General features: G+C 42.1%; 1 protein-coding gene across 6 annotated transcripts; it reads left to right on the top strand.

The window, feature by feature from the left end:
• The first annotated feature begins 760 nt into the window (after positions 1–760).
• LOC112562851 (protein FAM167A-like) lies at positions 761–27,424 on the top strand. Of its 6 annotated transcripts, none has more exons than XM_025236412.1 (3): positions 761–1,086; positions 22,229–22,972; positions 23,628–27,424. In XM_025236412.1, exons 2-3 carry the CDS (start codon positions 22,283–22,285, stop codon positions 23,880–23,882), a joined length of 945 nt encoding a protein of 314 aa, XP_025092197.1. In that variant the 5' UTR covers positions 761–1,086; positions 22,229–22,282; the 3' UTR covers positions 23,883–27,424. The 6 variants fall into 6 exon arrangements, with proteins under 6 accessions (XP_025092197.1, XP_025092202.1, XP_025092198.1 ...); XM_025236417.1 differs by lacking the exon at positions 761–1,086 and adding an exon at positions 4,572–4,910; XM_025236413.1 differs by lacking the exon at positions 761–1,086 and adding an exon at positions 5,629–5,754.
• The last annotated feature ends 397 nt before the right edge of the window (positions 27,425–27,821 follow it).

Genomic DNA, 27,821 nt, shown 5'->3' with positions numbered 1-27,821 from the left:
TTAATCGCTTAACTCAGATGGACATTAATTAATTTGTTTGTAGGTGTGTGAGGGTGAGGTGAGGTAAAGAATAAGAATTATTGGAAAGAAAATCTACTTTTAGAGCTAATCATTTGCATAAAGCCCAGACTGGTTAGGAGCTCAAGCTGCTTGTTACCACTAAATCCTATCTGTGAATTAAAAAGGTGTGGTTACTGCTCTCAGCTTTAGAGAACGGGGTGAATTACAGTAAAACTTTTACGGAAATCATCCCCTGCACACTGAACAACATTGAATACTTAATTTAAGCAAGGTGATAGGCGTCAGAAGAGGGTCGTTCTCCACTTTGCACAAGTCAATCCCACCCCCACCTTACAATTGCTTGGATACCACTGAGGAGCTGGATCGTCTGGGCTAGATTTCGACTAATCCCAGACACGGCAGGAGTAATTTACATTTTCGTAAAGTTCGTGATATTAGAAATTTAGAATTTGTTCTTAATTAGATTTTTTTGGGCAAAGTAGTTTTTTTTTTTAATACTGCGGACATACACGAAGAGAAAGTGATGCACAATTTTTTTAATTAAATCATAAGGACAAAGTGTATGGATAAAGAGAGAGAAAAACAGGAAGAAAAAGAAAGATAAAGAGATTCGACTGATTAGTAAAAAGAAAAATATTTAAATAACGTGAACTAAAGTGTAACTCGCCATGCACACAGCATTCTCTGTAGGTTTGTAGTCGCGCGTGCACCGTCAACCACAGTACAGAAAGGCCGCGGTGTCTACAGGATTTGCGCACTTCTGTTCTCGTCATCGCGCCACATTCACTCACGCTCGTGCTTCGCATTCTGCCGTCTGCAGGGACAGCTGTGTCATTTCCAGAAGGGGAAACAACTGCGGCGCACGTTGCAGGGACTGGTTGTCGTCCTTTATGTAACAGCGCGCCGCCCGTTTGACGACCTTCTTCCACCTGGCGAGCGTTCCCTTTAATCTACTTTGACTCTCTGAGGGTCCGTGCTGTGAATACCTGACTTCGCACTGGATTATACTGGCGGCCATCGACAACGCTGTATTCCGTCAGTTCAGAGAAGAAATCACTCCATCAGGTAATTGTTTTATTATCTCATTAAATGTTTTCTGCTTCTTAGGTGTCCTATAATTTGAAAACATGTTTTGTTAGAACTGAGTATACCCACTTCCTCTCAGCCAAGTCATGTGATTACAGTTATGACCCGTTAGAACACTTGATAGGAGAGATAAATGCTTTAAAATGTGGTTTCATATACCCCACACCCACACACAAATCACAACACACGTGCACGCGCCCACACACACACAACAATCTGAGCTTGAGCTTCGTGCTGTTAATGCGATCACTCCTTTTATTGCGTGCTTTAAAGGCTGAATGACCGATCCACGAAAATAACATTAGAGCAGGAAGGATGAAATCCAGATCACAAATGTGTAATTAACGTGCAGGAGGGACGGGTGACCGACACTGATAATGGGATAATCAATACCGTTACCTTATTCATGATCATAACGAAGTCATGCGATTAGCTTTTGCGAGTTTTTAAAAGCCGGAAACGCTCTCAATTATTTGTAAAATTATACTTCCGAAATCTTTTTTGTTTTAATTATTTACTCTTTGCTCGCGGAATAAACTAGACTGACTTGAAAGGTTTTACAAAGTGGAAGTGTTCACAGTCTGAAGCACTGCTCATTGTTTGGTCTAACCACATTTACCATCTTGAGTTACAGAAATATGTTTCTCTAAGACAGACGAGTCACTATTAGCGTCCATTTCTGTAGTTCTTTAAAGCCCTTTAGGATGATCACCAAAGAATTTGTTTTAATCATTCACAACCACTTGAGGCGAAATGAGCATGAAGTGCGCTGGTCTTACGTAGTTCCTTTTCTTTATCTGTTGAGGTTATCAGGAGTAGATAGGAAGAGACCTCCCGAGCAAACAGAGAAAAGATAAACATGTGAATTAGGCTGGACAGAGTTGCTTGTTCTTGACGACTGAAGCATTCCGTATACTCTCCGCACTTGTATATAGTTCCGTCAGTAAAGTAGTCCCTGAGGGTGTGATGTTTGACAGGAGTGGTACACACTGCATAGCAGACAAGTAGAAATTTGGGGTGCGTTTATTGGTATAGGTGTATTGATGACTTTAGGCTAGTTTGGTAATCCCTCCGCACAGTAAAGTAGTCCCAGACTGCATTTCAAGTTATCGGTGACGTCAATTAATCGTGACGTACACAGCTTTTCCCTTTACGTCACGATGGCACCACGGTTAGCGTCACAAATGTCACCAATACAGTGAGGATTGGCTGTCCTGGGTTCAGCTCTCGTCTCGGACACGCTGTTCTTTCTGCAAGTGGCATCTGTTTACAAGGCTAGCTGCCTTGCCTTGGTTGCTGGCTCAGCGTAAAACAACATTCCCCTTCCCCTTTACGTCATCACGAGAGACAAAGATATATATATATTAACTAGATATTTTGTTTTATTTCAAGGACTTGCATATTAAGAATTCTTGCTGCTTGAAAACAATTCATTCACCACAAATGTTCGCAGGGATGCTGATAATAAAGCCACTGCTGTAACGACACGCTGTTTACTCAAAGGATGTTAAGTCCGCCTTTGCCCTCAGTGCAAACACACATGCCAGAGATCATCTTAACAAAAGGACGAGAACCTCTGACCATTTCCGATTTAATGAGTTTACTTTACAGGCTCGTATGCCATGTCAGTAAATATTTATCATACAAGACACCAGAGGCGCTGTTGACAGGAAAATACTTTGAGAAAGTTATTGCCAAGAATGCACACTTCGAATCGCATCAACGCTTAGCATTTAACATGAGTATTGGTCAATGAAATTCCTGCTACTTTTTATACTTAGAGATATCGTTGATGTCTATTACACTTGTTTTTGCTGTTGTTTGGGAGGATTTTACGGTTGGTTAGTAGTTGCTGAGGGGAACAAACAAGACTTCAGTATTTTAGTTTACAAATGTCGCCTTGGAAACGGAGTGGCAGAAAAGGTATTTATATATTCAAAATTGTTAGTAACATGGCGATTTTTCCCAAAGTTACTGTTTTATAAAATGTCTGTCTTTCATGCCGTTGCTCTGTTCCTTTTAATACCTTAACCTGTAGGTCCTTGGTCGGGGAAGTTGGAGGGGAAGAGGGATAGGGAAATGGCAACAGTTGACGAGATTCGCTGTACAGCAACAAATGTAACACTTTTTTTCCCCATTTCTTTATCTCCTGATAAATCTTCTAGAATTCCCTGACAAAAGACTTTCATCTCATCTGAGATTGTTTTTACGATTTTGCCCTAGAAAAAAGCTCACCTACACACATTGCTGAAGTGTTCTCCACTCGAGTAAATCACAGACATTATCTTCGCGTAAATTCGAAGTTTCTTATGACCACCCACCTGTCAGACTGCACCTGTCTTACCTGAGGTGCAGGTAAAGGGTTAGTAGCCGTCGCTATCGTGCAGGTGTTGCTGGCTCAGCTACCAAAAAAAAAAACAAAAAACCACACAGACACATAAAAGAGGAGCGGGTAATGGACTCAGGTGAGCGAGACATTAGACATTGTTATCGAGATGGCCCTTTGTTAGGGTCCTTCCCTGTCTCGCTGCTTTGGATGCTGAGGTCTTAATAAGGACTTTCTTGTTCCTCCATATCTACGTTCGCTGTTCCACTACTTTCTTCTTCTCTCCCTCCTCTTTCTCTCATGCTCATTTCAATACAAGATGGTAGATTTGATATCGACCACAGCAGGGATGGACTGGATGAGTGTTCGTGTCTCCTTCCCACACACGACAGCGACCATTTTATTCTTCAATCGAGTCCCCAATGATTGTGTAACACTTGTCTTATATGCCAACAGTCTATGTGACCTTTTCCTGTCAAACGGTGTTCTGAAACTCTTGATACCCTGACACTGTTATGTCACAAGAGATTGTGAGCTCGATATTCCAAACCAAGATACAGACGTCAGTTATTATCTTCAACTGACTTCAATTGTCGTCGTATTACCAGAGAAGACCAAACAACCGTACAGGCTAACAAGTCGAAGCATAGGCCGCAAACTCGCATACGTGTTACCTTTCCTTGCCTTTGTCGGCATCCGGTTTGCGCAACGGCGTTCAATGGCGGTGACCTTTCAACTTCCTGTCTACTGTGTAACTCGTTAAAGGTCTTGCGCAGACTGTCACAACAAAGATTACATCTGAAAGGGCCACCATGGGGCATCAAGGCATAGTTTGGACTTCACTTACATTCTGTCTTTCTTCCTTTCTTTCTTTCTTTTTTTCTAGATATCTGTGAACAACTTTGAATCCTTTGCCGACGTGTTTACTTGTTTTTCTCTAATTCCCTGTGTTTCGACTGATGGGCGTCGTGCACAGGATGTCGTCAATGGTCGACCTGTCCCAAAGCAAGAACGACAAACTGTGGAAAGGTCAGAACAGGAGTTACCTGCCTCCAGCACAGACGAAAACGTAAGGCCAGCGATGCAGCTTTAGCCTCGGAGGTCAGTGCAAGGGGAGCTGACTCTCGTGCCTTCTTAATCCTACCTGGTTCTCCACATCTTGCTTTGCTTTGATGAAAGCTTTGGAACAAAGGTTGAGGGGTCGGAAGGTGTGTCAGTGCGTCCTGCAGGCGTTCATTGGTTGGGACGACGACGCAGCTGAAGACGGTGCGCTGGTCAGTCGCGAACGGACAGGCTGCACGCGAAGTCTCGCGAGATCTGACGTCAGCTTGTGCAGCTCACGCGCCTCGCGGAGTGCATGGTGGGAGGCCTATCGGTGGTGACAAGAATCACTCGGAAATCTTGGAGTTTCGGCGACCGACGTAAACTAACTCCGCTTACAAAAGAGCGAAGACATCGTCGGGTTGTGTGCTCATCGGTAAGCTTTCCACCATTCACGGCATGTTTGTTTTGTATCAAGTTCGTCTCAATACTGGAATTACGTCAACCGCCTTACAGCCTGTATTTTCTTTGGAGTTATCTTTCCTGGCTGTACTCAAACACTTGTATCATGAATCTGTATCCCGTATACAGGTCCGTGCTTGTATTTATGCTTTAATTTTAGTCGTGGGTTTTTTTACATTTTTACTTCTTTTCAATCTCTCTACGTGTGCAATAGTATTATAGTATATATCACCTTTTCAAATATATCGATGACTTAAACTATCATCTCAAATTCTGATTTATTTAAGTTTGGTTGTCATGTTTGTTTTATTTTGTTTTTAAAGACCAAATATATCAACACACCCTAACTCTTGTTCTTTAGCGCTAAGAGCATACTCCTTGGGAGTGTGAGTATGCGCTTTACAATTTTTCATTATTATTATTATAGCCGGGACTGCCATTTCACTCTTAGGTAAAAGTTTTGACCCTAAAACAAATATACTGGTAATTTAATTCGACAAACACTTCCTAATCATCCCACATCCACAAGCTACCGATCTCTCCGGCGTTGGGTATTTTCCAGCGGGATGTAATCTAGGATTATCTCAAAGAGAGAATTTTGATAAGAAAAGGTACAAGAAAGCAGATCATGGCATCGATACGTTTCAGTGACCCGGTGACCTCTCGGGCAGAACCGAGCCTGACTCCGCCAGCTCGCGAAACTCTGTCCCCCGTACAAGCCCCTCCGTGCGTGACATCACCGTGTTATCTGTAACGATAGACATCTCCTCGCTCACAAAACTCACGCCCGAGGCATCGGCGTCGCAAGAAACATATCGGTAAGAAAGATATAAAACTTTCTAACTGAATTATTGTCGACCACGAGGTTGCTTAAAACCATAATATGACAAAGCAGATCGTAAAAGCTGAGGTTTACTATCGCGTCCTACCACATTCCCGTGAGTCATTCGCACAAAGTTTGCCTTGAGCCACAGTTTCATCGTTTGTAGCGTGTCTGACCCATCGTTTACTTTTTTTTATATTATGTGCTTCGTTGTTTTATGTGATTTATAGTTGGGGTGGGGTTAATTCCTAGCTAGGGCAATGGCATAGAAAGATTCTCGGCTTTGAGGGAGGATTGGGGACCGAACTCCATGCTGACAGTGATCGACGTTCACATTCTTGCCCCCTCAGCATCTTTTTTTGAGGAGAAGGTTAACCCCTTCTCCCCATCCCTGGTTCAGACCCCATTGTAGGGTTTATTCAGATGAGTAAGCTACATAGACAACTAGAAATACACAGGAACTCATCTTTGCCCGTCTACAAGCCTTCTGCTTCTCTGTTTAGAAAGTAGCAAGTGACACATGCAAGACCTTCTAGTCAACAGATTACAGTATAGGGTTAGCATGTTTGTCAACCCATTCCAGTTTGAATAACTTCACAGGGAGAAATCCTTTGCTAGTTGCTAAATGGAACGACGGTAGGTGTCAATAAAATTTCTTTTATATTATTCTTCTATTCATATTCTTGCTTTCATCTTAAAGCATTCATAGTTTCTTTAAAAGGATTTCAAGCTGTTGTTTAGGACTCATGTGTAAAAGAAGCACATCATGTCTTGTCGGATATAGACGGGTGACTGCATCAGCACTAAATACAGCAAAACCACAGCGACAGTCTGTAGATTACTCGAAAAATAAATGCTTATCTACTTTTGCTTTTGCCCATTCATCCTACTGTACACTGCAATGTGGAATACATATTTCACCACACGCTCCAGAGCACATAGATACATAACACACTGTGACACATTTTGGTCAAAGAGTTTTTCTCGCACACGTATAATATATACATCCAACTTTTCTTCAACTTTCTGCGTTCTTCCATTTTTCATAAGTAAGTTTTTTTTGCTTTCTTTTGCTTTTGTTTTTTCTATCACCACTGACAGGATGTTTGGGTTTTTTAATTACATTTGAAAGAAATATTTTATAGCATTATAATTATAGATGTAGCTAATTGTAACCAAGAGGCGTTGTATAGCTATATTTTTCTGCTTTTATTCTAACATGGCTTTCAGTCGTCTACATGCTATCTTTTTAACATCATCGCTTCCTCGTCTGCATTATTATCGATGCTTGTTTCATTTCACTTTTTGCACTTTTAAAAAAATACTGTGGAATAAAAAGTCATAAGATACATACAGCCCCTCCCCCCCTTGTATTTTTTTAAGTAATTTCTTACCGATTTTCAAACTGGATTTAAGTTTCGTGTTAATATAATTACTAGATGTGTAAATCGTGTTAAGATACGCACAGGTGTCTATAAATACAGTATAATATATTTTTTAAATATTAAGAGCAAGGGTGTCTTTTAAAAAAACATTAGGATTGAATGGACAGCGAATGAAAATGAACCGAGATAGAAAGTGTGTTCTCGTCACACGTTATTACTCACCGATGTAGGTCGTTAGGGCTCAGCAGAGGCTTTAGTCATCTTTCGTTTTTTCAGCAGACTCTGTCATTTGTGTCATCCGTCGGGCAGTCTGACATCTAGCACATCAACCAGATCATTCAAATGCCTTGACAGTATATTTTAAGCTTGGGGAACGAGGATATTTTGACGGTCTTTTTGTTTATTTTATTCCTCTTGTTGTTGTTTATTCTTTTTTTCTGTCTTTCTTCGTCATCTTTCTATCCTTCATCGTTTCCTTCTTATTTTCTTTTTCTCATTATTATTTCTTCTTCTTCTTACCATTCTTTCTTCTCCCAGTCTTCATTTCTTCCTCTTAATACTCCCCTTTCCCTCTTACCTGTATGCTGAATGGAACAGGTGCTCGACAGGTATAATAACTTGTGCACTACACAGGATTAAGCCTTACATCAAGCGCTGTGACATACATTGTGAACTGTTGTAATAGGTAGCTTAAGAATAAGATTAATTAATGATACAATAAGATACAACCTAGGCCAGACAACTGTTCCCGGAAAGGTGACCTGGTATGTTTGATATATGCTCTAGTTAACTCCACCGTGACATTGTTCTCTTATTCTGGGGGTTGAACCGCAGGTTACTAGCTGTGGTCGGGGGTCGTAACCCAGTGAATTAATCATGCTGTAAGTAAAGGGGTGGATTTCAAGGCAGACAATCAAACTACCCGTAGGACACTAGCATGTACGCATTTGTTATAAACTACACACACACACTTATGCCCACCCGAGTACGGAAAGGAGAAGGGTACGCAAAGGAGAGGGGTACCTTCCCCTGCTAATATTAGTGTTCTGTGTTCACTATAAATAGTGTTCTGTGTTCACTAGATATTAGTGTTCACACGTATTACCGTATTGAACAGCGGAGCTTTGCTAGTCTGACGTTGAGGGGAAAGTGCAGAAAGATGAAAAGAGACGTTAACTGTGATGTGACAGGATGACGTGACACGGAAACGTCTTTTCCTGAAACCTCTGACCTTTGACACAGCAAATGTCACTAACACGTGAGAGCTCCAGCTAGCCTTGACCTTCTCTTCTTCTTTCTTCAGGTTTTGTCCTGTCGGTCTTTCAGGTGTTAGTTATCCTTATAGGCTCGAGCTCTTAATAAAGTAACTCGATCTGTAATAGCTCCAAATAAAAATATTCTCTCGAACTTATAACCACAGAGGACGTTCCTTCAATAACAGTCGTCATAGCTGTGTATACCATTCTCATAGGGAAAGAAAAAAAAACTGAGGTGCAATATAGTATTATTTACCTTCTTATCTCTTTAATATAATCAATTTATTTATATTATACACTGTTCCTCAAGCAAGCTAGATAGGTCCTTGAGCAGGTGGAGCTCAGCAATAGCAAAATGATATTCCTGTAATTAGGAGAGGAGACTTGTGTCATCACGTCCAATGCTGATGTTAATTGTAGAATTGTCAACCATTTAATTAGCTTAAAGGTCTAGTGGGGAGCATTAATTAGTATGCTGGACTGAGCTCTACTCATTCGTTACAAATAAAAACCCTCGCTAGACCTTTAAACCGGACTGTATAGCTTTGCTGAATGTCTTGTCACGGTTGGGGGAGGGTCTGGGGTTGAACGTATGGGGGAAGCACGCGCAGCATTCATGCCTTCTGCCTCGGGCTCAAAAGAACCCAACTTTGGGTCTCGTGACAACCATGAACATGTTCTAGTTGACATGAAGCAGACATACATTATTAACTGCTGTGAATGATGAGCGAAGGCGGGGCTGAACGTTCAGAGAACCGCCAAGATTGGAACGAAATTTTTTCCTGTGCAGACGGGTCATCGCCGAGGTCAGCCGTGACGGCATGACAAGAATGTCGGCGGCAAAAGTGAAAGTTAAAAGACGAGGGGGTGGGGGATGAGTAGGTTGGGGAGGAACAAAACGGTTGACAAGGAGAATGGTTGACGTTTGGATATGCACGGCCCTGGAGTTTACAAAAATAAGAAGTAAAGAACGTGGCAGGTGCGTTTTCATTATACCACACGTGTGTCACAGTTGGAGGTTGAAACCACTGCGCACGCGGACCGTCAGGCGCCAGCAGTCGCATCAGAGAATGCCACGACGTTGCCTCGCCTTTTATGCTGGGTTTGTCGGCGGAAAACACCCGGATAAATTGCCCTTTTACCCTTTCTCGTGCCACCGATCAGCCCAACGGTGTGTTTAGCAGGTGGCTCAGCGGACAGGATTTTTAAAAAAAGAGGTTAACGAGATAAGCATGTAGCCTTTTTTCGCTAAATGGTCACAGAATCAGAGGCAAGTGGGGAAGACCGGGAGAACTTTTCATCCAGTTAGAAATATGATTCCTGTGTGAACGAGACCTGAGGCCTGTTACCCATGGTACGAAGCCTGTTGCTGTGTCCAGGCCTTGGTTTACCCCTGAGTTACCTTGGCTTTCTGCACCACCGGTCGCCATAACGGGATCACGGTTTGACTGGATGAGAGAAAATTATCTTGGTTGCTGCACCTGTCTGGTGGTGATGGTCTCAGTAGTGATGTGGCTTATTAAATGTCTTTGCGCGCCTGATAGAACTGATGCGGAGCTGACACCCTGCCATCAGCGGGTTGCTGCAGACATAAACTCATTTTCTTCTCCTCACCAAATGATCGAAGGCACTTGGCAGGTCGTTGCCCATCGTAAACCTAAAAGATAATTAATATAAGTTTTACAGCAGGCTGAAGGACAAAACCACGTATAGCTCAAGCAGGTCAGGCTGGCAAACGGATACACAACATACTGGGCGCGAAATGGGTTCCATACCCGTTAATACACCTGCACCTGATAACATACTCGTATCAGTGAACAGGCCACCGGAAAATCACAATGTCAATTTGTAACATTTGAACAGTGGTACAAGGGACAATGACCGTTTTTAACAAAGGGTCCTTTGTATTTTCAAACTGAACGTCGCTTTGTCATGTTATGTACACCCGTGTCGTGTACGGAGCGATTCGCCCTGAACCGCGGTCACCTCTTTGATCGTCCTATCAGACACGAGCTATGAACAATTATTGTTGCGTTAATATTTGCACGCGATGAACTGGCTGACATCACTGACAATACGATGTGTTCCCTGCACGAGAGTGGGGATTGCTTGCATCAACACTTGCTGTAGGCTTTTCCCCCCGGCAGGTTGGGCGGCCCGGTGGCGCAGCGGTTAGCACCTGTCACCAATACAGTGAAGGTTGGTTGTCCTGGGTTCAGCTCTCGTCTCGAGCACACCGTTAGTTCTCTGCATGTGGCATCTGTTTACAGAGCCAGCTACCTTGCCGTGATATAGTCTTAGTTGCTGACTGGGTGTGAAACACTCTCCCCACCAACACACACACCCGGCAGGTTGTGGAGGCTCAGTAAATGACACTTTCAGGCGCTCTCCAGGCCAGGAAATGGCGGTGTTATTTTGTAATTTGGGGTCGCGGGTCCACGTCCGGATTTTGTGTACAGGGCCAAATAGCTGGGCTGACAAGCGCTAAATCGAGACGATGTACGCAGACTTTGATCACGTCTGTCTGCTAAAGGTCTGAGGAATTAGGAGAGCAAAGATCGACAGAAAAGCGCCCTTGTTACATAAAAAAAAATCACCACCGGTTTTTTTTTCCTCTCGTCTTCTTTGCTTTTGGCAAACACCGTGTTTGGATTAATAACAAGCTCAAGATCTAAAGCATGCAAAACGATAATAAACTGATGTTCTGTGTGGGTGTGAACTTTGTGCATGTGAGAGGCGGGCATGGTTGGGTGGGCTTTGTGTATGGTGCTTGGTAGATGTAAGACTATTGAAACCTTGAAACTTTTTAAAGTTCAGAATATTTGCATTTTGTGGGAGTTTTTTTTTTTAATCTTACTTCCTGCTTTAAAATGGAGTCATGTAGTGAATGATTGTAAAGGCATCTGTACAACGGGCTAAAACTGTGCTTATTCTACCTGCTCTCTCTCTCACACACACACACACACAGACGCATGTGCGCAGACCTCCTCCCCACTACTGCATTGTTGTGTTACCTTGGTGTCTGAACAGTACATTCCCCACGTGTGTGTGTGTTTTATGTTTAGCTAACCTCGCCCCTGCCTCCTCCTTCACCTCACCTCAAATGCTGGTTCGTAACCTTGTGTGGAAACAAGAAGGCAGTGTGCCATCATTATGGTTGTGACATGAAGCGTGGAACATCTCTCCCGACAGTCAGCGAAAAGGGCCGATAATTGGGGTTCTTTGTAGAGCCGTGACGCCCCTTCTCTCCCTTTGACGTACATGCGTGTTGGGGAGGGAGAACGAGAGGGGCGATAATACACCTTCTTCGCCCTGATGTTCTGGATCATTCTCCTTGAAAGTAAGGATCATTCATCGGAGTTTTCTGCGCTTATCAAAAGACCACAATTATTGCATTCCACCGATTATCTCTGTGAACGCCGCCGCAAAAGTCCTTTATGCGCTGGTTTTATGGCTCAGTGTGTTTGCGAGTTTGTATCCCCGGTACCATGACCAGCCTCTCCACGTGAGCTTTGTCAGACCTCTCACCTGAAAGTATTCTTGCTAAAGGCTGTTCTTTATGGGAGAAACAAAGTCGAACGTTTGTCGAGTCTGGCTATATTTAAAATACCCATCACGCAACTTTGGCAAACCTGGTCAAAGGATCATCTCGATCGGTTACTTTAGAAAGACCTGATAACGCATGTGAAGATATGATTTTCACGAATATTGACTGTTTTGGATTCCCTTTCTTTGTTTCAGTCAGCTCTAAAATCTTCCGATCAGTCTCTAGACCAGGGGTAGGTAAAGTTTTGCCCAAAGATGTCTCCTGGCCGCAGTTTGCCCACCCCTTGCTCTGGGAGGACAGAAGGTTGGGTTTCATTATCAATCTCTTGCGTTAATCTTTCTCAAATATCCTCAGCTGTGTATTCATCCACATTCAGCTCCTGTTCCTCCCAGACATGTGAAGGCATGAAATAGATGTTGTGATATAGTGGAGTTGAAAGGAGCACGTTTCCTCCCGTTTCAGTTGTGTCCTGTAAGCCGAGAAGAAGATTTACATGAGCAATAAGTTATCATATAACGATTGTTTATAATTCAAGAAAAACTTTTTTAGGGCACAGACTAAGTGTTAATAAGAATCTCAAAGGGATTTTTGTGGGTTATATATATATAAATATTTCTAGATAATTTCAAAATCATTTTACTACCTTTATTTTTTTATAGTGAATAGGTTCGCAGTATTCAAATATGAGGACTCCTGATTTAATTTTGCCGATAAGAATCTCACATATTTCATAATATTGCTGGATTCTCTCTGTCTTCATGAAAAGCCAATATCTACCAGGTCATATACTCATAACAGTGACATTGCATGGCCCTCATTTTAAAATCTGTAGAGGTTTAACTCGAGAGGGTGGTGACAGTGTTCCATTTGCGGCTGACGTGAACTTTGTGCCAAGAAGTTCACTTATAGTTCACTAGAATGTTTTTGCCTGCACTGACAGTGTCAGGTAAGATTGCCTTCAGGGCGTGTGTCGCTTCTGCCAGACGTCAGCCAACGTTGCTCGTCGGGACAAGAGATTGAATGTGTCGGTCGGCACGAACAACAGAAACCACCCAACTGACCCTTCAAGATTGCTTTTTTTAATGTCAAATTGTGTCACTATGCCCTAGAAGCAAAATCAACATGTTTCCCATGGACTAGGAAAATGACAGGCAGGGTAATGTCTGACCCGACTGACGTCCAAGATGACTTCCAGTGTAAGGATCTCGGGTTTCACTCCCGCCTTTGTCGGGCGGTCAGCCGAGGGGGAACCCTGTGATGTGTTGCCAGCGCTTGTGACGAAGCTACGAGCTATGGAATCGCAGGAATTACTGAAGGAATTCCTCTAGCATAAAGCTGCTGAAATCAAGCCGTGCAACCAGACCCAGAGCCCTGTGTTTGCAGACTGTGCCATTTTCTCAATCCGTGCGTTGTCTTATTCTTTCGACATTGTGTTTACCTTGATTGTGTTTACCAAGAGAATGGCAACGCCCGAAAGCGCGAATATGTGCGCGCGCATACACGCGTGCTTCCGTGTGCTTACGCTGTTCTGATTGTGAGAGAAGAAGAAAAAAGATGGAATGAAAGTAAAATGATTTTTTTTGGGGGTTAGCTGTCTGGTTCTTCAGACAGAAATGAAAGAACAAGATTAATCCTCATCCTCACTCATCACCCACACCTCCCAGTTGCTCGCTGGAAAAAATTTGCTACCGGCAATGACATTTTTTAGCATTCTTCACAACCCCTTACACCTGACAATGACATTTTCTAGCATTCTCCAAAACCCATCACACCCGACAACGACATTTTCTAGCTTTCTCCAAAGCCCATCGCATCCGACGATATCATTTTCTAGCATTCTTCACAACCCCTTTTCTACTACAACCCCTGTGCATAAAATCATCTGGTAATACGTCTTGTAAGTTGTCACTCTGTCGGTATGTCACCCGAGACCAGCATTAAGATTCATGCCGTGTTGCACAAGTGCCATAATTTTCATGTCAATACCCCCATCTCCTCCTCTTTTTTTTTTTTTCATTCATCAGCAAAGGCTTCTTTACTCGGCTGGCTTGTTCCTTTGCCCCTACGAACTTCTTTCGTTTTTCTGTCAACCACCGATGAAGGAACCCTGTCCTATTTGTGGGAACATCGAGTTTAGTTTCCTGTCCCAAAGAGCTTTGCGTTCCCTATGTCCTCAACAAAGTCTGAGCTTTGTGGACGGTAGAAAAAGATGGTAAAAAGAAAATATGCCGGCAAGGAAATTACAGTGTCGTAAGTTATGCTGCATTTTGTATGAGCTTGAGGTCTCTCCCTGTATAAGTCATTTAGACGTTGACAATACAGATTAATGCAATGGGAGGAATCCCTCCCTCGGGTTGTCAGATGCTCTCTCGCGAAAAAAAAAAGCTGATGTGCGTTATTTAAGAAAAAAAAGAGACACAGAACCTTTCCGCTCTAAATACGGCGCTGAAATTTTTATGCAGCTTTTTTTTCTATCACCTAGCACCATTCAAAAAATTCATACAAGGTATCCAGCTGGCAGGACTCGTCTTAAAATCGGAGAAGTTGTTAAGTCCACGAGACTGTAGAGTTACGAGGCACGCTTTAACTTATCCACATCGAATCACCTGAAAATGTTAAAAGGCATGCTTTAATATATATTCATAGCTCGCTATCAGGATGTACATGGCTTGGTTCCGCCGGTCCCCTTTGTGCCACCGCTTTTTAAAATGGATTTTCCGACCATGCCGCCTGCAGATGTCTTGAGCTTAGGGGTGTGGTGAGAGGGTATTGAGGGAGGTTGTTCTTTAAATTTTGTATTCAGCAGGTGTTCATTACAGTGCAATCTCGTGTGTACAAGGACACACACACACACAGTGCTTAAACACAAACACACTCATGTAGAGAAATGACTGGCTGGCTAGATGGATGGATGTCAGCAGTGCATGAAAGCGCTCTTTCCTAACATTCAAAAAGTAACAATAATCCTGTTGAATTTCAGTGAAGTTTTTGTTTTCAAACCCAGTAAAACTTCTGTGTACTTTCAGCTCTAGTTTGCTGGGGGAAGGGAAGGAAGGAGGAAAACTCTTTTTGTTGTTGGCACAAACGTTGAGGTTCAAAGTGAGCAGGATTTTCTCCACCCTCGGATTTCTCCGTCGGGGATATAGGCTCAACCCCTTTTAACCCCTTCTGTTTTATCAAGTGAAATCAAAGGCATCTGAAGTCAAACATTCCAACAAAAGTCACCAATGCTGCCCTGTCTCTGGGGAAGATTCTGTTAATATCACTGATGATTCCACATGATCGCCCAGCTTTCTCGCAGAGGTAGAGATGAAAATTTGACTTCTGCGTGGACTTCTTACACCCTGTTTTCTTACCAGCCCATGGGCTATTTACAACTGTTTTCTCAATATTTTATTTTTAAAAATGTTAAGATTAGAAAGCAGTAAGTACTGTGTGTGTGTGCAGCGCTAACTGTGCTTTCTTGACCTTCCGTCAGGCAAAGACAACAAGATGTTTATGACCTCTTATTAGCCGAGAGATAATATTCGGTTTCAGTTATGACGTAGTTACTCAGAATATAGAAAAGCAAAAGATAATGAAACGAAACCTATGTTATGACTAGATTAGGTGAATGATATCACTTTGTGTTCACAGAGGCAGCACAGTGCGTGTCTTTATTAACCGTCTTTGTTCAGTGACGTCTTCGAGGTTTCCAGCTCTCTAAATTAAAGCTGATACATCAGGTGAACACCCTACCGACTATAAACATCTTTTTAAAAAGCCAGGAACAAGCATAACTACTGGAGAAGAGAAGAGTCATCAAATTGTAAAGAAGAAGGTATTTTTTTTTAACTTCTGAAGAATTAACCTTCTTTACGGTCATGTGCCAGGTACGCCGTACATTTTCCAAGATAAAGTTGTTGGAGATACGTCAGTCAGACGATCCAATAGTGCTCATAAATAATATGATATCCCGCTGTTTGATTTCCCGTTACAGTAAGTTCACTACTCACATTAGCAGAGTACTAGATTGCCCGCAGTACAATAACCTCCGATTTGAAAATTTAGTGTCCAACTCTTTTTTCCCCTCTTCATAATTTTTAAGTTCTTAACACAGTATAAGTACACCTTTTAATAACATCAGATGGTTATATTTTAGAATTATACGGTCTTCTGTATCTGCATGCCCTAAAACTGTTTTGTAAGAATAAAAATTATACATTTGCACAAATCTTCCGCCCTTTAAGGACGATCGTTTGTCGGGTGTATGGGGTACTCAGTGGCAGTGCCAGAACGACCCTGAAACGTGTCTAGGCTTCATTGTCGACACACTGGGTCAGTTTACCCACCACCCAACAGTAGACACGTCTACCTGTGTGTTGTACATCAATTTATCGTCCTTCAGACGACACCCAGTCTGCGCCGACATTTAGCTTTACACTAAGCTCATTAGTTCTGGGCGGAGTCCTAGGAAAGGTAGACGCCGAGGTGACGAGAATCCAGTGAATGTCGAAAGATGATGAGATAAGTCGATGCTATTAACCTATTCACTGCCACAATATGACCTTACGATTTTGTGAGTACAATACCCACCCATCGGTTTCAAAAACAGAAATAAAGTGTTTAATATGCGTGTGAGGGGAGAGAGAGGCTGTGTGCATGTGGAGGTGTGTGTGTGTCTGCACGCACAAGTAAGAATTTTTCAAGATTCTCAGATATCTCTAATGTTCAAATGTTTCTATTTTTAATGTTCTGATCCAAACAAACCAGGTGTATAATTGCAATTTTATTTAGATTGTAATTTAAAGAAACTAAAAAAAATTGATTCTCTTCTCTTGTGTCGTTAATTATTGCATGTATACATTCAATTGTAATTTCAAGTCGCTTTAAAAAGAATTACAAGCCAACACAATTGATTCTGGTTATTTGCCTTCCATTAACATGTCAAGAACGCCGGCGTATTTGAAATTACAACTTATAAATTACACTCACCTCACACGACGGAGTGACACTGAGCAAGTTAAACTCCAGAGGCACAAATACTGGGACACGCAGCGGCGGAAAGAAAAAAAAAACAGTTGTTTAATGTCGGATTGTGTGAACAAAGCATCTGTCAATATTCATCTGACATTCTCTTCAATATCCACATTTTTTTCATTCTGGACGCCCTTCTGCGGATGACAATGACGATCAATGCGTGTGGTGTAATAAAAAAAACTTTCTTGGGAAAACAGTTGGCTGAGTGCACAGGTACATGCGTGGGTTTGACCCTGGGTCCTTCGGTCACAGATTGCGCAAGGAGGAGTGTTTAGTGCATGCGAGCGCGTGAGTGTGTGCGTGCGTGCACGCGCGTATATATATATGTGTGTGAGAGAGAGAGAGAGGAAGATTTCACATTAAAAATCTTTTATCAGGTTATATTTCTTGTACTCTGACGTATATCATAAACGTTTCCAGCCATTAAACAGCCTGAAGACATGACGACAAAGTCTAGAGATACAAGTATCATTTTTTTCTAGATCATGTGTACAAGCGCCTGACAGCATGCTAACGAAAAACAAAATTGAGGCAGGTTAACAGTAATCCAAACGCCATTCAGATAATAAAAACTCGAATAAAACGATGACATTAATCCGCAGATGAGGGAAGTTTGTATGAGGACAAAGGTCTGTGAGTTCTCACTTTCATCACAGAAGACTTTGCGTCGATGTTTGATGACAGAGAGGGGCGTGAAAGTTGGCTAACGACCTCGCTGTCCCTGAAGTTCAGCCGCACCCATATCCACCCTCCACAACCCCATTCTTCCCTCACCCACCCCTTTTCTTCCCTGCTGTGAAATCGGTGTTTGTGAAGGTCCCCTGAGATTTAAAGGTCAGATAAAAGAACAGCCTTCGAACGCGTGATTTGCGAATCTTGGACTAAATTATTCACCCATACACAATGGTCACATTCATACATACTTTTGATTAGTATTTAACCAGTGCGTTCAAACATACATTCAACATACATACTTGATCAGTACGTAATCGGATGGACCTGACTGTAGAGCAGGGTTAGGGATTTTTTTCCCTTTGCCATTTTGATATTTATTAAACACCATTCACATATCATACTAGATTATCTCTTAAAATTTACCCTGGTCAAGCTGTAGTTTTGCTACAGTGTGTCAAAATTTTTACCACCTAAATACCAGTGTCCTCTGAGTCACCACCATCCACCTATTAGTAAATAATCAGGTGCGCGGAAAACATGCTCTGCTTCTATGAAATCCCTATCAAAACAACTGTTTGGAGTCTGTAAAATATGTCTGACGTTCCTTGCTTTTCCCTTCAAATTTGTTCTTATTATTATTCACTTAATATACATTTATGACCAAAGCTTATAGATTTAGTGAACTCTGTGGTTGCCTTGGTGGGCCTGGATTAAATGATTTCGTGGGTCGCATACTGCCCGTGGTCCGTACATTCCCCACCCTTACGTAGAGGGAAGGGAAGGCGAGGTGAGGCAGCGAGAGAGGAAGAAGATGAGCGCCGCCTTCACTGGCCCCGAGATAAGTTCTGAAACACCTCACTTCCCCAGCGTCCATAAAATGTAGGCCTTTACATCCATCTACATCAGATGGATTTTGGAGTGTTTTACTCTTTGACTATCCTGGTCATTGTAAATTCCCCTGAGTCGCTGGGCTTGGATGTTTTTTAAGAACACCTTCCGACCCCACGTCTCCCTTACCCCCTTCTTTCAGCGCTCCGCCCACTTGTCAAACTCGTTGCCTGGTGCTTCGCATCCTGCATCGGATTTTTGTCGCCATTGCTCGCGTTCAAATGTCGGAAACGCCCATGAACTTCGCAGGCAATGGAGGAAACTTCTTTTCTTCCAGAACAGCTTCGCATCAAGGGTGGAGGTTACACAGGTTGTGTCGTCCATGCCTGGTGACCACTGTACAGTCCGCTTCATGTCCTGCTATTTCGTCTCGGTTCGTTGCACTTTCCGTTTTCTCTTCTTGCTAGTTTGATGAGCTTAGTCTCTGGTAGGTGTCTCTGTCCCTCTTGGCGCGTGAGTGGCACGTGTCTTGAACTGCTTCAAAGAAGAACGATGTATAGGTGTTACAAGTCTTTTGATGATGATGATGATGATGATGATGATGATGATGTGCGAAATGAGAGTAGATGGTTAACGATGACATCATTGAGTTGGCCGCTGAGTAAAAATGTTCTCTCTTACTTGACCTACACTAGCTTTGCATTCATGCCAACCTCGTTTCTGGACTCCTCCTTCAGGTGCGTACACTGCTCGTTAAAATTTAATTATCCGTCAAGTCCGCGATCGTTTGAGGTGACATCACATCGACAACTTTGCCCTCTTACGTTGGCTACAACTAGCCCGGACCTTGACCTCCAGGGGTCGAGAAGTGCGTTCCACAAAGGTCCAATCTCAAAGTCAGCAAAAGGAAGTTTCTTATTTGCTTGTAAAGTGTACAGAAGTCTCTCCCTTTTTTCTCGGTTGCCCTTTTTCGAGTGGGAGGAGTGTTTTTGTCCTTGTCCCGCAGTAAGTGTTGCACAGAGGTCCATCTCCAACCTCGGTTACGGTGCAACGTGACGTATAGTGACGTGAAGCGAGGGCAAGAAACCTGAACGTTGTCTTTCTTTACGTTGGCGTGCCGGTCTTGTTTTCGTGGGTCGAATTCCCTCCACTCTCGATATTGTCTGGAGAAACTTCGCGTCTTCCATAAACATGGTCATAATTTTAAGGCAACACTTCTCTGTTATTCTAAGTTTAAAAATCAGATTTAGATGTATGCTAGATGTGAATGAGAGAGAGGGGAAGTGGAGACGGGTGCTAGGATCGGACAAATACAGATTATTGAGCAACTCGATCTCTGTTGCATCAAATATTTCAGAATGATTTTCACCCATCCTTCGACATCTAGGAATGTTTATCTTTATCTCTCCTGAAGTGTTTTGCACTGAAATGTTTCGTGGTGCTCCGTGTCCTTTTATGCACTTGTGACACCTTTAGACTTGCACTTGACTACTTGCTCACCTGCACACGACACAGTCTTCAACGTCACCAAAGGTCGTATACATGAATATCCACCCATACTTTCCACCCACTTAGCTTGCTTCAAAGACCTTCTTAAGATCATCGATAGTAGCCTTTGGACCATCATTATTACTCACAGTTTGTAATCTGGGCTCGTCTAGTCAGAGTATGTCCAGACCCACTTCCCTGCTGCCACTACACTGTCCTATGGGACAGGTTCAAACGTGAATCCATATTTTGTATTTCAAGCCTTGTAGCCACAGGAAATAAAGATGGTAATCATTCTCTCCCCCTCTGCGATGTCAAGATAGATATGTTTCTGCCTTTCTTCGCTAAATAATGTGCACAGCTTCTGATGACATCCTCTGTTAACACTACAAAGAAAGGAGCCCCTAAGTTGAAACCTTTTAAAAACTATACTTTTCGGTGCGAGTGACAGTAATTGGCATAATGGACTCTAAACCTCAAACTTAATTTTACCTTTAGATTTTTTGCTTGACAAGAGAAGACATGCGCGGACAGAATATTGTTCATTTAAATATTAACCAACGAGGAAACCCAATCTCGCTTTTTTTTATTTTTTAATCTAGACAAATAGGTCTTGATGTTGCTGAAGGATTAACGTGTCTCTTTACACATATGCATTTTGTTTTGCTTTCCTTTGTGATGGTCTCGTGTTGCAATAGTGCTCTTGTGATTCATAAAGATGATTGATGCGGTTTTTTGTTTGTGTGTCATGTATTATCTCTTTGCTTTCTTTTGTCACAAAGCAAGCTGTGTTTCTGTGGGTGGGTGCGTTAAGAAGAACGGGTTGACTTCCTGTTTCATGGCTTTGTTTTGCATTATTGTGTAACGTCTGCCTAGTAACAATGAAATGTCCATTGAGATGACAGACTGTATTATCTCCTATAAAGTGGCCGCAAGCTGGAGAAATATGATCGAGGTGGAATTTGTTTCTGTAGTCATAAAGCTCCATTTTATTCGCTAGTGATGCCCGAATGATCACATAAAATGTGTCATACATCGGATAGTGTGATGCTATCTGAAAGATATGTGACATCGTGGTTGGAGGCTACCTGATTGCACTTTGTGCTGTTCTTTTTGTTGCTGAAAATTAACACTCTATTGGATATGTATGTGTGAGTGCGTCTGTGTTTCTGTGCGTTTGCTGCATGTCTGCCCTCTCATATATGTGTGTATGTGTGTGTCATATGGGTTGTAGAAGAGGTGATTTAGATATTGTCCTCTTAAACCGACACCTTTTATCTAAGATGTAACTGAAACTGTTATGCCAAAGTTTTCTTAAAATTATGACTCGCAAGGTCCTAACTTGTTTCTAACGCGAATCTCATTTGTCTTCGTCAAAAATATGCATTTCATTTCATTCCTTGGAGGACGTGTATTTATTGCCAGATGTTTCTCCAGTATTTTTATTTTGTTTAAAAATTCTGGGCAAGCAGAGGATGATAATATTTTCCCGTGCAACAGAATTCTATCAAACGGTTAATATTAATGTTTTTAGGTCTGTATGCAACTATAAAATATTGCCTTATATAACCCTGGATGTTTGGGTCCGTGAACTCAGAAGTAGCATTCTCTTCTTAAAAAGACTGCCGAGGGCGCCCTCCCTGCCACGTGTTTTCAAGCTGCCCCCATAATAACTGAATACTCACCTGCTACAGGTTAGGTACAGGACTGAGGGAAGTCTTCTTGCTTGTGTGAATTGTATGCATTCTTGAGGTGCTTGAGGACATTAGGAGTGCTTCGCTGGCATTAGCTTTGTGATTGTAAGTAGTCAATGAGGAGGTGGCCTAATCGTCTGGAAGTATACAGAGGCACGACGACATTCGGAGATTAAGTGAAAACAGCGTTACTCGTGCCAGGACATACGTTGGTATGATTTGAGATTTTAGCTTTTTTAATTAAAAGTAGGTGATATAGATGAAGAGTTAGTCTCTCACTCTTTATCTCTCTCACACACACACAGAGAAGATACACTACTGGTTTGCAGAGAAATTATATTAGGATAGAGGTTATGGTGAAAAACAATGAAAAGGTTTTGGTTTTGTTAGAAAAATTAATTATTTGTATTTCTTTAAAGAGATGAAGCGAAAGCCTCCTCTGACAAAATATTTGTTGTTACAATACGTCAAATAAAAATAGTTACCGTTGTCGTTAGAGACAACATTAACGCTACGTGGTCGTCTGTCTTTCAAAGCTACGTCATAGAATCACGTGAGTCTTCTCTTTTTCCCGCAGGCTTCTGAAGATTGGAGGAAGAAAATGTCTACGTCTACGTAAGGTCATGGAACTATGATGGGATGCCGCAAAGATGACCTCACCAGAACGCCGAGCCTGCAGCGCAAGCGACCCCTGTCGGCTGTCATCGAGGAGCACGAAGTCGATGACGAGGGTCTCAAGGAGGAGAAAGACAATGATCGCAATAACAACCATGTCGACGACAAGCCCGAGCTCGAGGCGACCAACTCGTCTTCGGTGAGTCGCTCTTCCAGCACCCTCAGCCTCACCAGCTCCGTGAGAGAAAATGGCGTCACAGAAAGACCTGACGGTCCAGACGTCCCTCTCGAGGTCGCAGGACAATCTGTGGGTAGCACGCCGTCCACCGGCAGCAGCCCCAAGCTACCCCGACGAGGTTGGCTGGGACGGAAGTCGGCCCTCATTCCGAGTACGAGCCCTTTGCTTGGCCGCAGAGTTATCCCGGGGTCGCCGCTGCTGACGACCTCTGATCTTGGTGACATCGAGGACGATGGCATGCCCTCGGACTTGACACGGTTGAAGCAGACGGCCGAGCGACTGTGCCTGAGCACCAGACGACCTAGTGTCATGCAGTGGCGTGCCCAGTACGTGGACGGTCCGGACTTTCCGGTTGATCTCAACGTCGTCAACGGGAAGCTGGACTTTCAAGGTGCTGCCGACGAAGCGTGGACTCCGGAACGAAAGCAAAGAATCAACTCGGCCTTGGAGTGGCTGCGACATGAACTGGTGAGCATCTTTAAGTGATTTTAATTGCAAACGAGGCTTCTTTTTCCCTTGAGGTAAGTGGGGATAATAAGTGGTGAAAGCACATACTGGTCGATGTATTCGTTGACTCAGACGGCAAAGGATGACAGTTTTGCAGGGATAGGTCTGCATTCACTGCGAAATAACTGTTGACTCTTCTTGCAGTTTTCTTTAACACAGATATATTGCCATTCGCGTGTGTCCTTTTTCAAAACTTAAACTGTATTTAACCATATTTTTATTTAAAGTGTTATGAAACAGTTTCCTTTACCAAAACAAGGAACCAGTCAAAAAACCCTAAACAAAATTAAAGGAAGTGTATATTTTGGTTTAAGCGCAAGTTGTTGAGTAGAGCAAAAGGCAGGAGATTTGTCACACTCATGCAACATTGTTTAAGAAATATTTAGTCATTTACTAGTCTTGTGAATTCGTTAGGATAAATGATTTTTCAGGGCAGAAAATCTTCCCTTAAATTCCATTGCATCTGTTACGACATCGACGCGACATTTTGAAATTAATGTACTGTCATAATACAGTTTCATTAATCTCAGGAAAGAATGCACTAGAAACAATTGACGTATAGTTTTGCTGATTTATTCATTATTCAGCTAATGCTCTTTGTTTTCCTGTGTGTCAGGCGGAGATGCGAACGCAGGACCAGACGCTCGCACGACAGTTGCTGACAATTCGAAGCGACATCCACCAACTGAAGCTTGCTCGGAGCTGTGAGCAACATCAGGATATGTTGGACGATGTGCAGTCGGAAATGGAGGAGCTCGAGGAATTTTCTGATGTGCTTGACCTTCCTACCCACTGCCTCAACGACAGTCCGCTGAAGCATTTAGGTGTCACCAGGATGAACCTGAGCGCCAGGAGATTTTCCACGTGTTAAAGACCTCTGTCCTACGTCCTTTCTGGTTACCTCCCACACACGAGTTCCCTCCCTTCCCCAGTCTAAAGTATCAGTGGGTCGAGAACATGAACCTGTCATAGGATTCTCGACTTAGTAAAGACCGACCTAATATCTTGTGACGATTCTACAGGTGACTTGTTTAAGTGCGTCTGTTGCAGGAGAGATAAAACTTTTCCACACGAGATCTTTTATTTCTCTTTCGTGATTAACAAATAAATACATAAGCCTGACATATGCAAAACTGTCACGTGTGATGACAACTCAGCGTCTCCTTTGCATAACAATGATCATAGGACTGACTGCTTATAGATGACCATAGGACTGTCTGATGACTGGCGGTCGAGTATAGAAGATCGGCAGTCCAAAGGGTACATGAATTAGATGCTACCTGGACGTTAAACAGAAACTGACAAAAAAAAAAAGCAGATAACTTGTGTCAGTGTTAGGGAATCTGGACATTCGACTGTAGAAAACAAAAATCGCCTGCTTGAAGTTTCACATAAAGGCAGAGAAGTTGTAACATGTAACAGCAAACTTTGAAGTTCCCTGCACTAGCAAGCTCTGTGTGCAGCAAAGTGTGGGTGGCTGACGCAAGAGAAATGGATACCTGGTAAAATAAATCAACAGCTGTTGACACGAAGACAAATAACACACGGAAATAGCAGATTTTATCTGGGCTAGATAAACACCACGCTTGATCCCTCACATTTCAACTTTCATGATAAAGCTCTTGCACGCAGTGCAGAATGTGTGATGTTTTCACAGATGGCACGCTGTTTGTACCTTACTTCATTCCAACTGTTGTCTCTTCATCACTGATTTCTGCAATTATTTAAAGTGAACAGTGGTTAAAATTATTTCGTATTGCACGTAACTTTCGGTATTATCTCCCCTACGTTCTCAGCAACTTCAATCGCACATTGAATATATTCAGACATGTTGGGAAAGTACCAAGGAGGACAACGATTTTCGTGGTGCATTAAGTCAGCTTTTCTTGCAAGAGAGACATGATGAAATGGACCCTGTTCTACACTTGTTCACGCAATATCACCATTCTTTTTACATTTCATGTTATGTGTTGTCATGTTTAGTTAACGATGGTGTCCCTTTGCGACTACGGGAGCCGGAAAGTGTTACAACGTGACGACGTGAAGGTGTTGTACACATGATACTGAGATATTGCGACACTCCGGGCTCCACCCTTTTCTGGAAGAGCGGGATGGGCTTAATCAAAAACAATTTAATCAAACAGACAAACGAGAATCGCTCGTTCCTTGCGTCAAAAATCAAGCGTTGGCATTTAGCCTTTTAAAGAGAGAGAGAGATTGTATGTCATCTTTACTGACTTTTAAGTGATTGATAAAGATGTCTTCTGGTTAGGCCTTGATACATGCATTTTGCTTCTTTGTACCTTTGACCTCTGTGTGTCCCTTGTCTCTGCCACCCTGGCCGCCTATATGTCTTTTTGTATGTGTCTATGTGTCGGGGAGATAGTGGTAGAAGGGAAAGAAAATTCCGTTTTATCTTCTCATCACAATGTCAGCATTATCTTCATACGCGATACTTTGTTATGAATTGTTACCTTCTGGGTGATGTCGAGCTAAAAATTGTTTAAGCCTTTAAATTTGCCCTTCCTTCTAATTTCTCTAGGCATTGAGTTTCAGTCATCTCGGCTAGGTCAGCCCGATCCAAACATATTTCTGATTCTCTGATGTAAGATGCATCAAGTCATTGAAGATAAGCTGCCCATCGAGCAATGACTCCAAGCTATACCTGTGCTCTAACGTGCAGGTCTCAGTAGCAACTGCGCACATACCACACTTGCATCAAAATGACCTGACAACACTGTGATAGAATGAGCAATGTTTTATTAGTACCTGTCGAGCGAATATGTCACTTCTGCATGCTTATACTGGCAAGGCCATCATTAGGATCACCTTTTTTTCCATTAGTCCCCACATCGACGCGGTGAAATGTTGTTTCAAAGTATACGTGCATGTTATAGCTTAGTTGGAACAGTTGTGTTATTCAGCAGCAAGGACAACATTTCAACAAACGACTGGCAGTGTTTAAGAATTCGAATTTGGGAATTCAGCTTTAAGAGGACAATAAATTTTAAGATTATGTACATGAACTGGTAGACTGCAGCAGTGAACAAACAACACGAAAAAAAAAATATTCCCAATTGCAAAGAAATACATCTAAAATGTGCGTTTTATTCCATTTTCTGAAACTGTATTATTTACATTACATTAAGATAAATCCTTCTTACGACAGACTCTCCTATCTAAGACTATTGCGCGCTGTACTAAAACTGGAGGAAGCCACCACGCACCCTCCTGATTGCTCGTAATATTAAAAAAAGGGGGGATGGCACATTAAACGGTTGACATCTACCTCCTTAGTTTTGAAATCAAACAAATAAAGTTGTTCAAAAGTCAACATGGGAAGTTCATGAACAGTACGTAAACACAGTGGCAGGAGGTTACAAATAATGAAACGCCTTACGAGCACCGGCATGGCTGTGAGTAGGATTCACACAGAGCCAGCCAGGGTCTATCCATTAGTATCACCTTTAGCAGACGTGACGAAATGTAATTAGTTCTAGAATAACCATGTCGTAAAAACTCCCTTCTTTTGTCAGCTATTTAGTTTCTCGGGCAAAACATGTCGTGTGGTGGATGAACTGTTTGCGTCCTCACAAAGCATACACTTACGATAAATTATAATTACCAGTCGTTCTGAAACGGATAGAAATCGAGTCCTTGCTCCTTTGATTCAAACAATGACATATAGTGTATCCTAACTGTGTCTTTATGCTCAAATAAGCTCTCTGCTTTTAGACGTTGATGGTTACAGTAGTTGATCTGTACGTGCACACACACACACATGCACGTGCAACACACAACCTCTCTATCTCTCGTGTCATCTTCTTTGGACGGCGTTTGTAATTTGTTTCAATTACTTTTTATTTCTTAAGATGACACCATTTTGTTTGGTTTGATTTTTTTATTTTTTTTTTTTGACACATTTGCTTTCATGCTTAACTTTAAATAGCTTAGTTTTACTTAGCTTTTTATACCACCTGCTTTTATTTTCAAACGTAACTTATACATTAAAGTATTCACTTAAAACCAGGCCACCCTCTTCGCAGTTAAAATGGCTTATTTAAAATAATTACTTTCAATGATTATCATATTCAGGCGACGCGCATTCGATGTGCAGGTCAGCTGCTGAACCTGGAATCATCAACGTTCAAAATGCATTTACAACTGTAAAACAAATATACAGCATGCTCTATAAAATTAGCTTTTGCTTTGTGTAATTTAAAAAAAAATGTTTCATCTTAGTTTTTAATAACAAAACCAGATATTTCAATGTAATTTATTATTTGTGATTCTGAGGTCAGATGTGCGGGTATTGTTTGTTTGAGATGAATATAGCTTTTGTGTACAAGTCATTCACATTATTTTCAGAAAAGACCCCCTCCCCTATAAATAAAAAAATACAGCTACAAAGAATTTGTTTTGTGTGTGTATGTGTGTCCTGTTTCTTGATGCGAAACTACATGACTTAAATCGATTCTGTCCTCTTTTTTTTCTGCTTCTTCTTGTTCGTGACAGCATTAAACTTTCATTGAACTCGCAACGCTCAAAACCCAAATGATCCGGATCCAGAAAGGAAAAATACATGAAGTATTAAGCCAAGGCATATGCAATTAGCCAGTTCTAATCTTATTAATCTCATAATCTAATAAATGTGTAACTGCAGTGAACATAAAATATCTATTTTAAAAAATTCTTTAATCGTGATGAAAGTGGTGGTAAAGCTGGATAGGCGATCGAGCGGTGAGCTAACAGTTCGTTTTAAGGGAAACAATCAAACTTTTTGTGTAAATCTCAAGTTGTCTCCCTTCAA

This window comes from Pomacea canaliculata, linkage group LG4, assembly GCF_003073045.1.
Source record: "Pomacea canaliculata isolate SZHN2017 linkage group LG4, ASM307304v1, whole genome shotgun sequence".
Lineage (NCBI taxonomy): Eukaryota > Metazoa > Mollusca > Gastropoda > Architaenioglossa > Ampullariidae > Pomacea > Pomacea canaliculata.
Note: the sequence above shows the minus strand (reverse complement) of the source record. Positions and strands in the feature narration are given on the sequence as shown.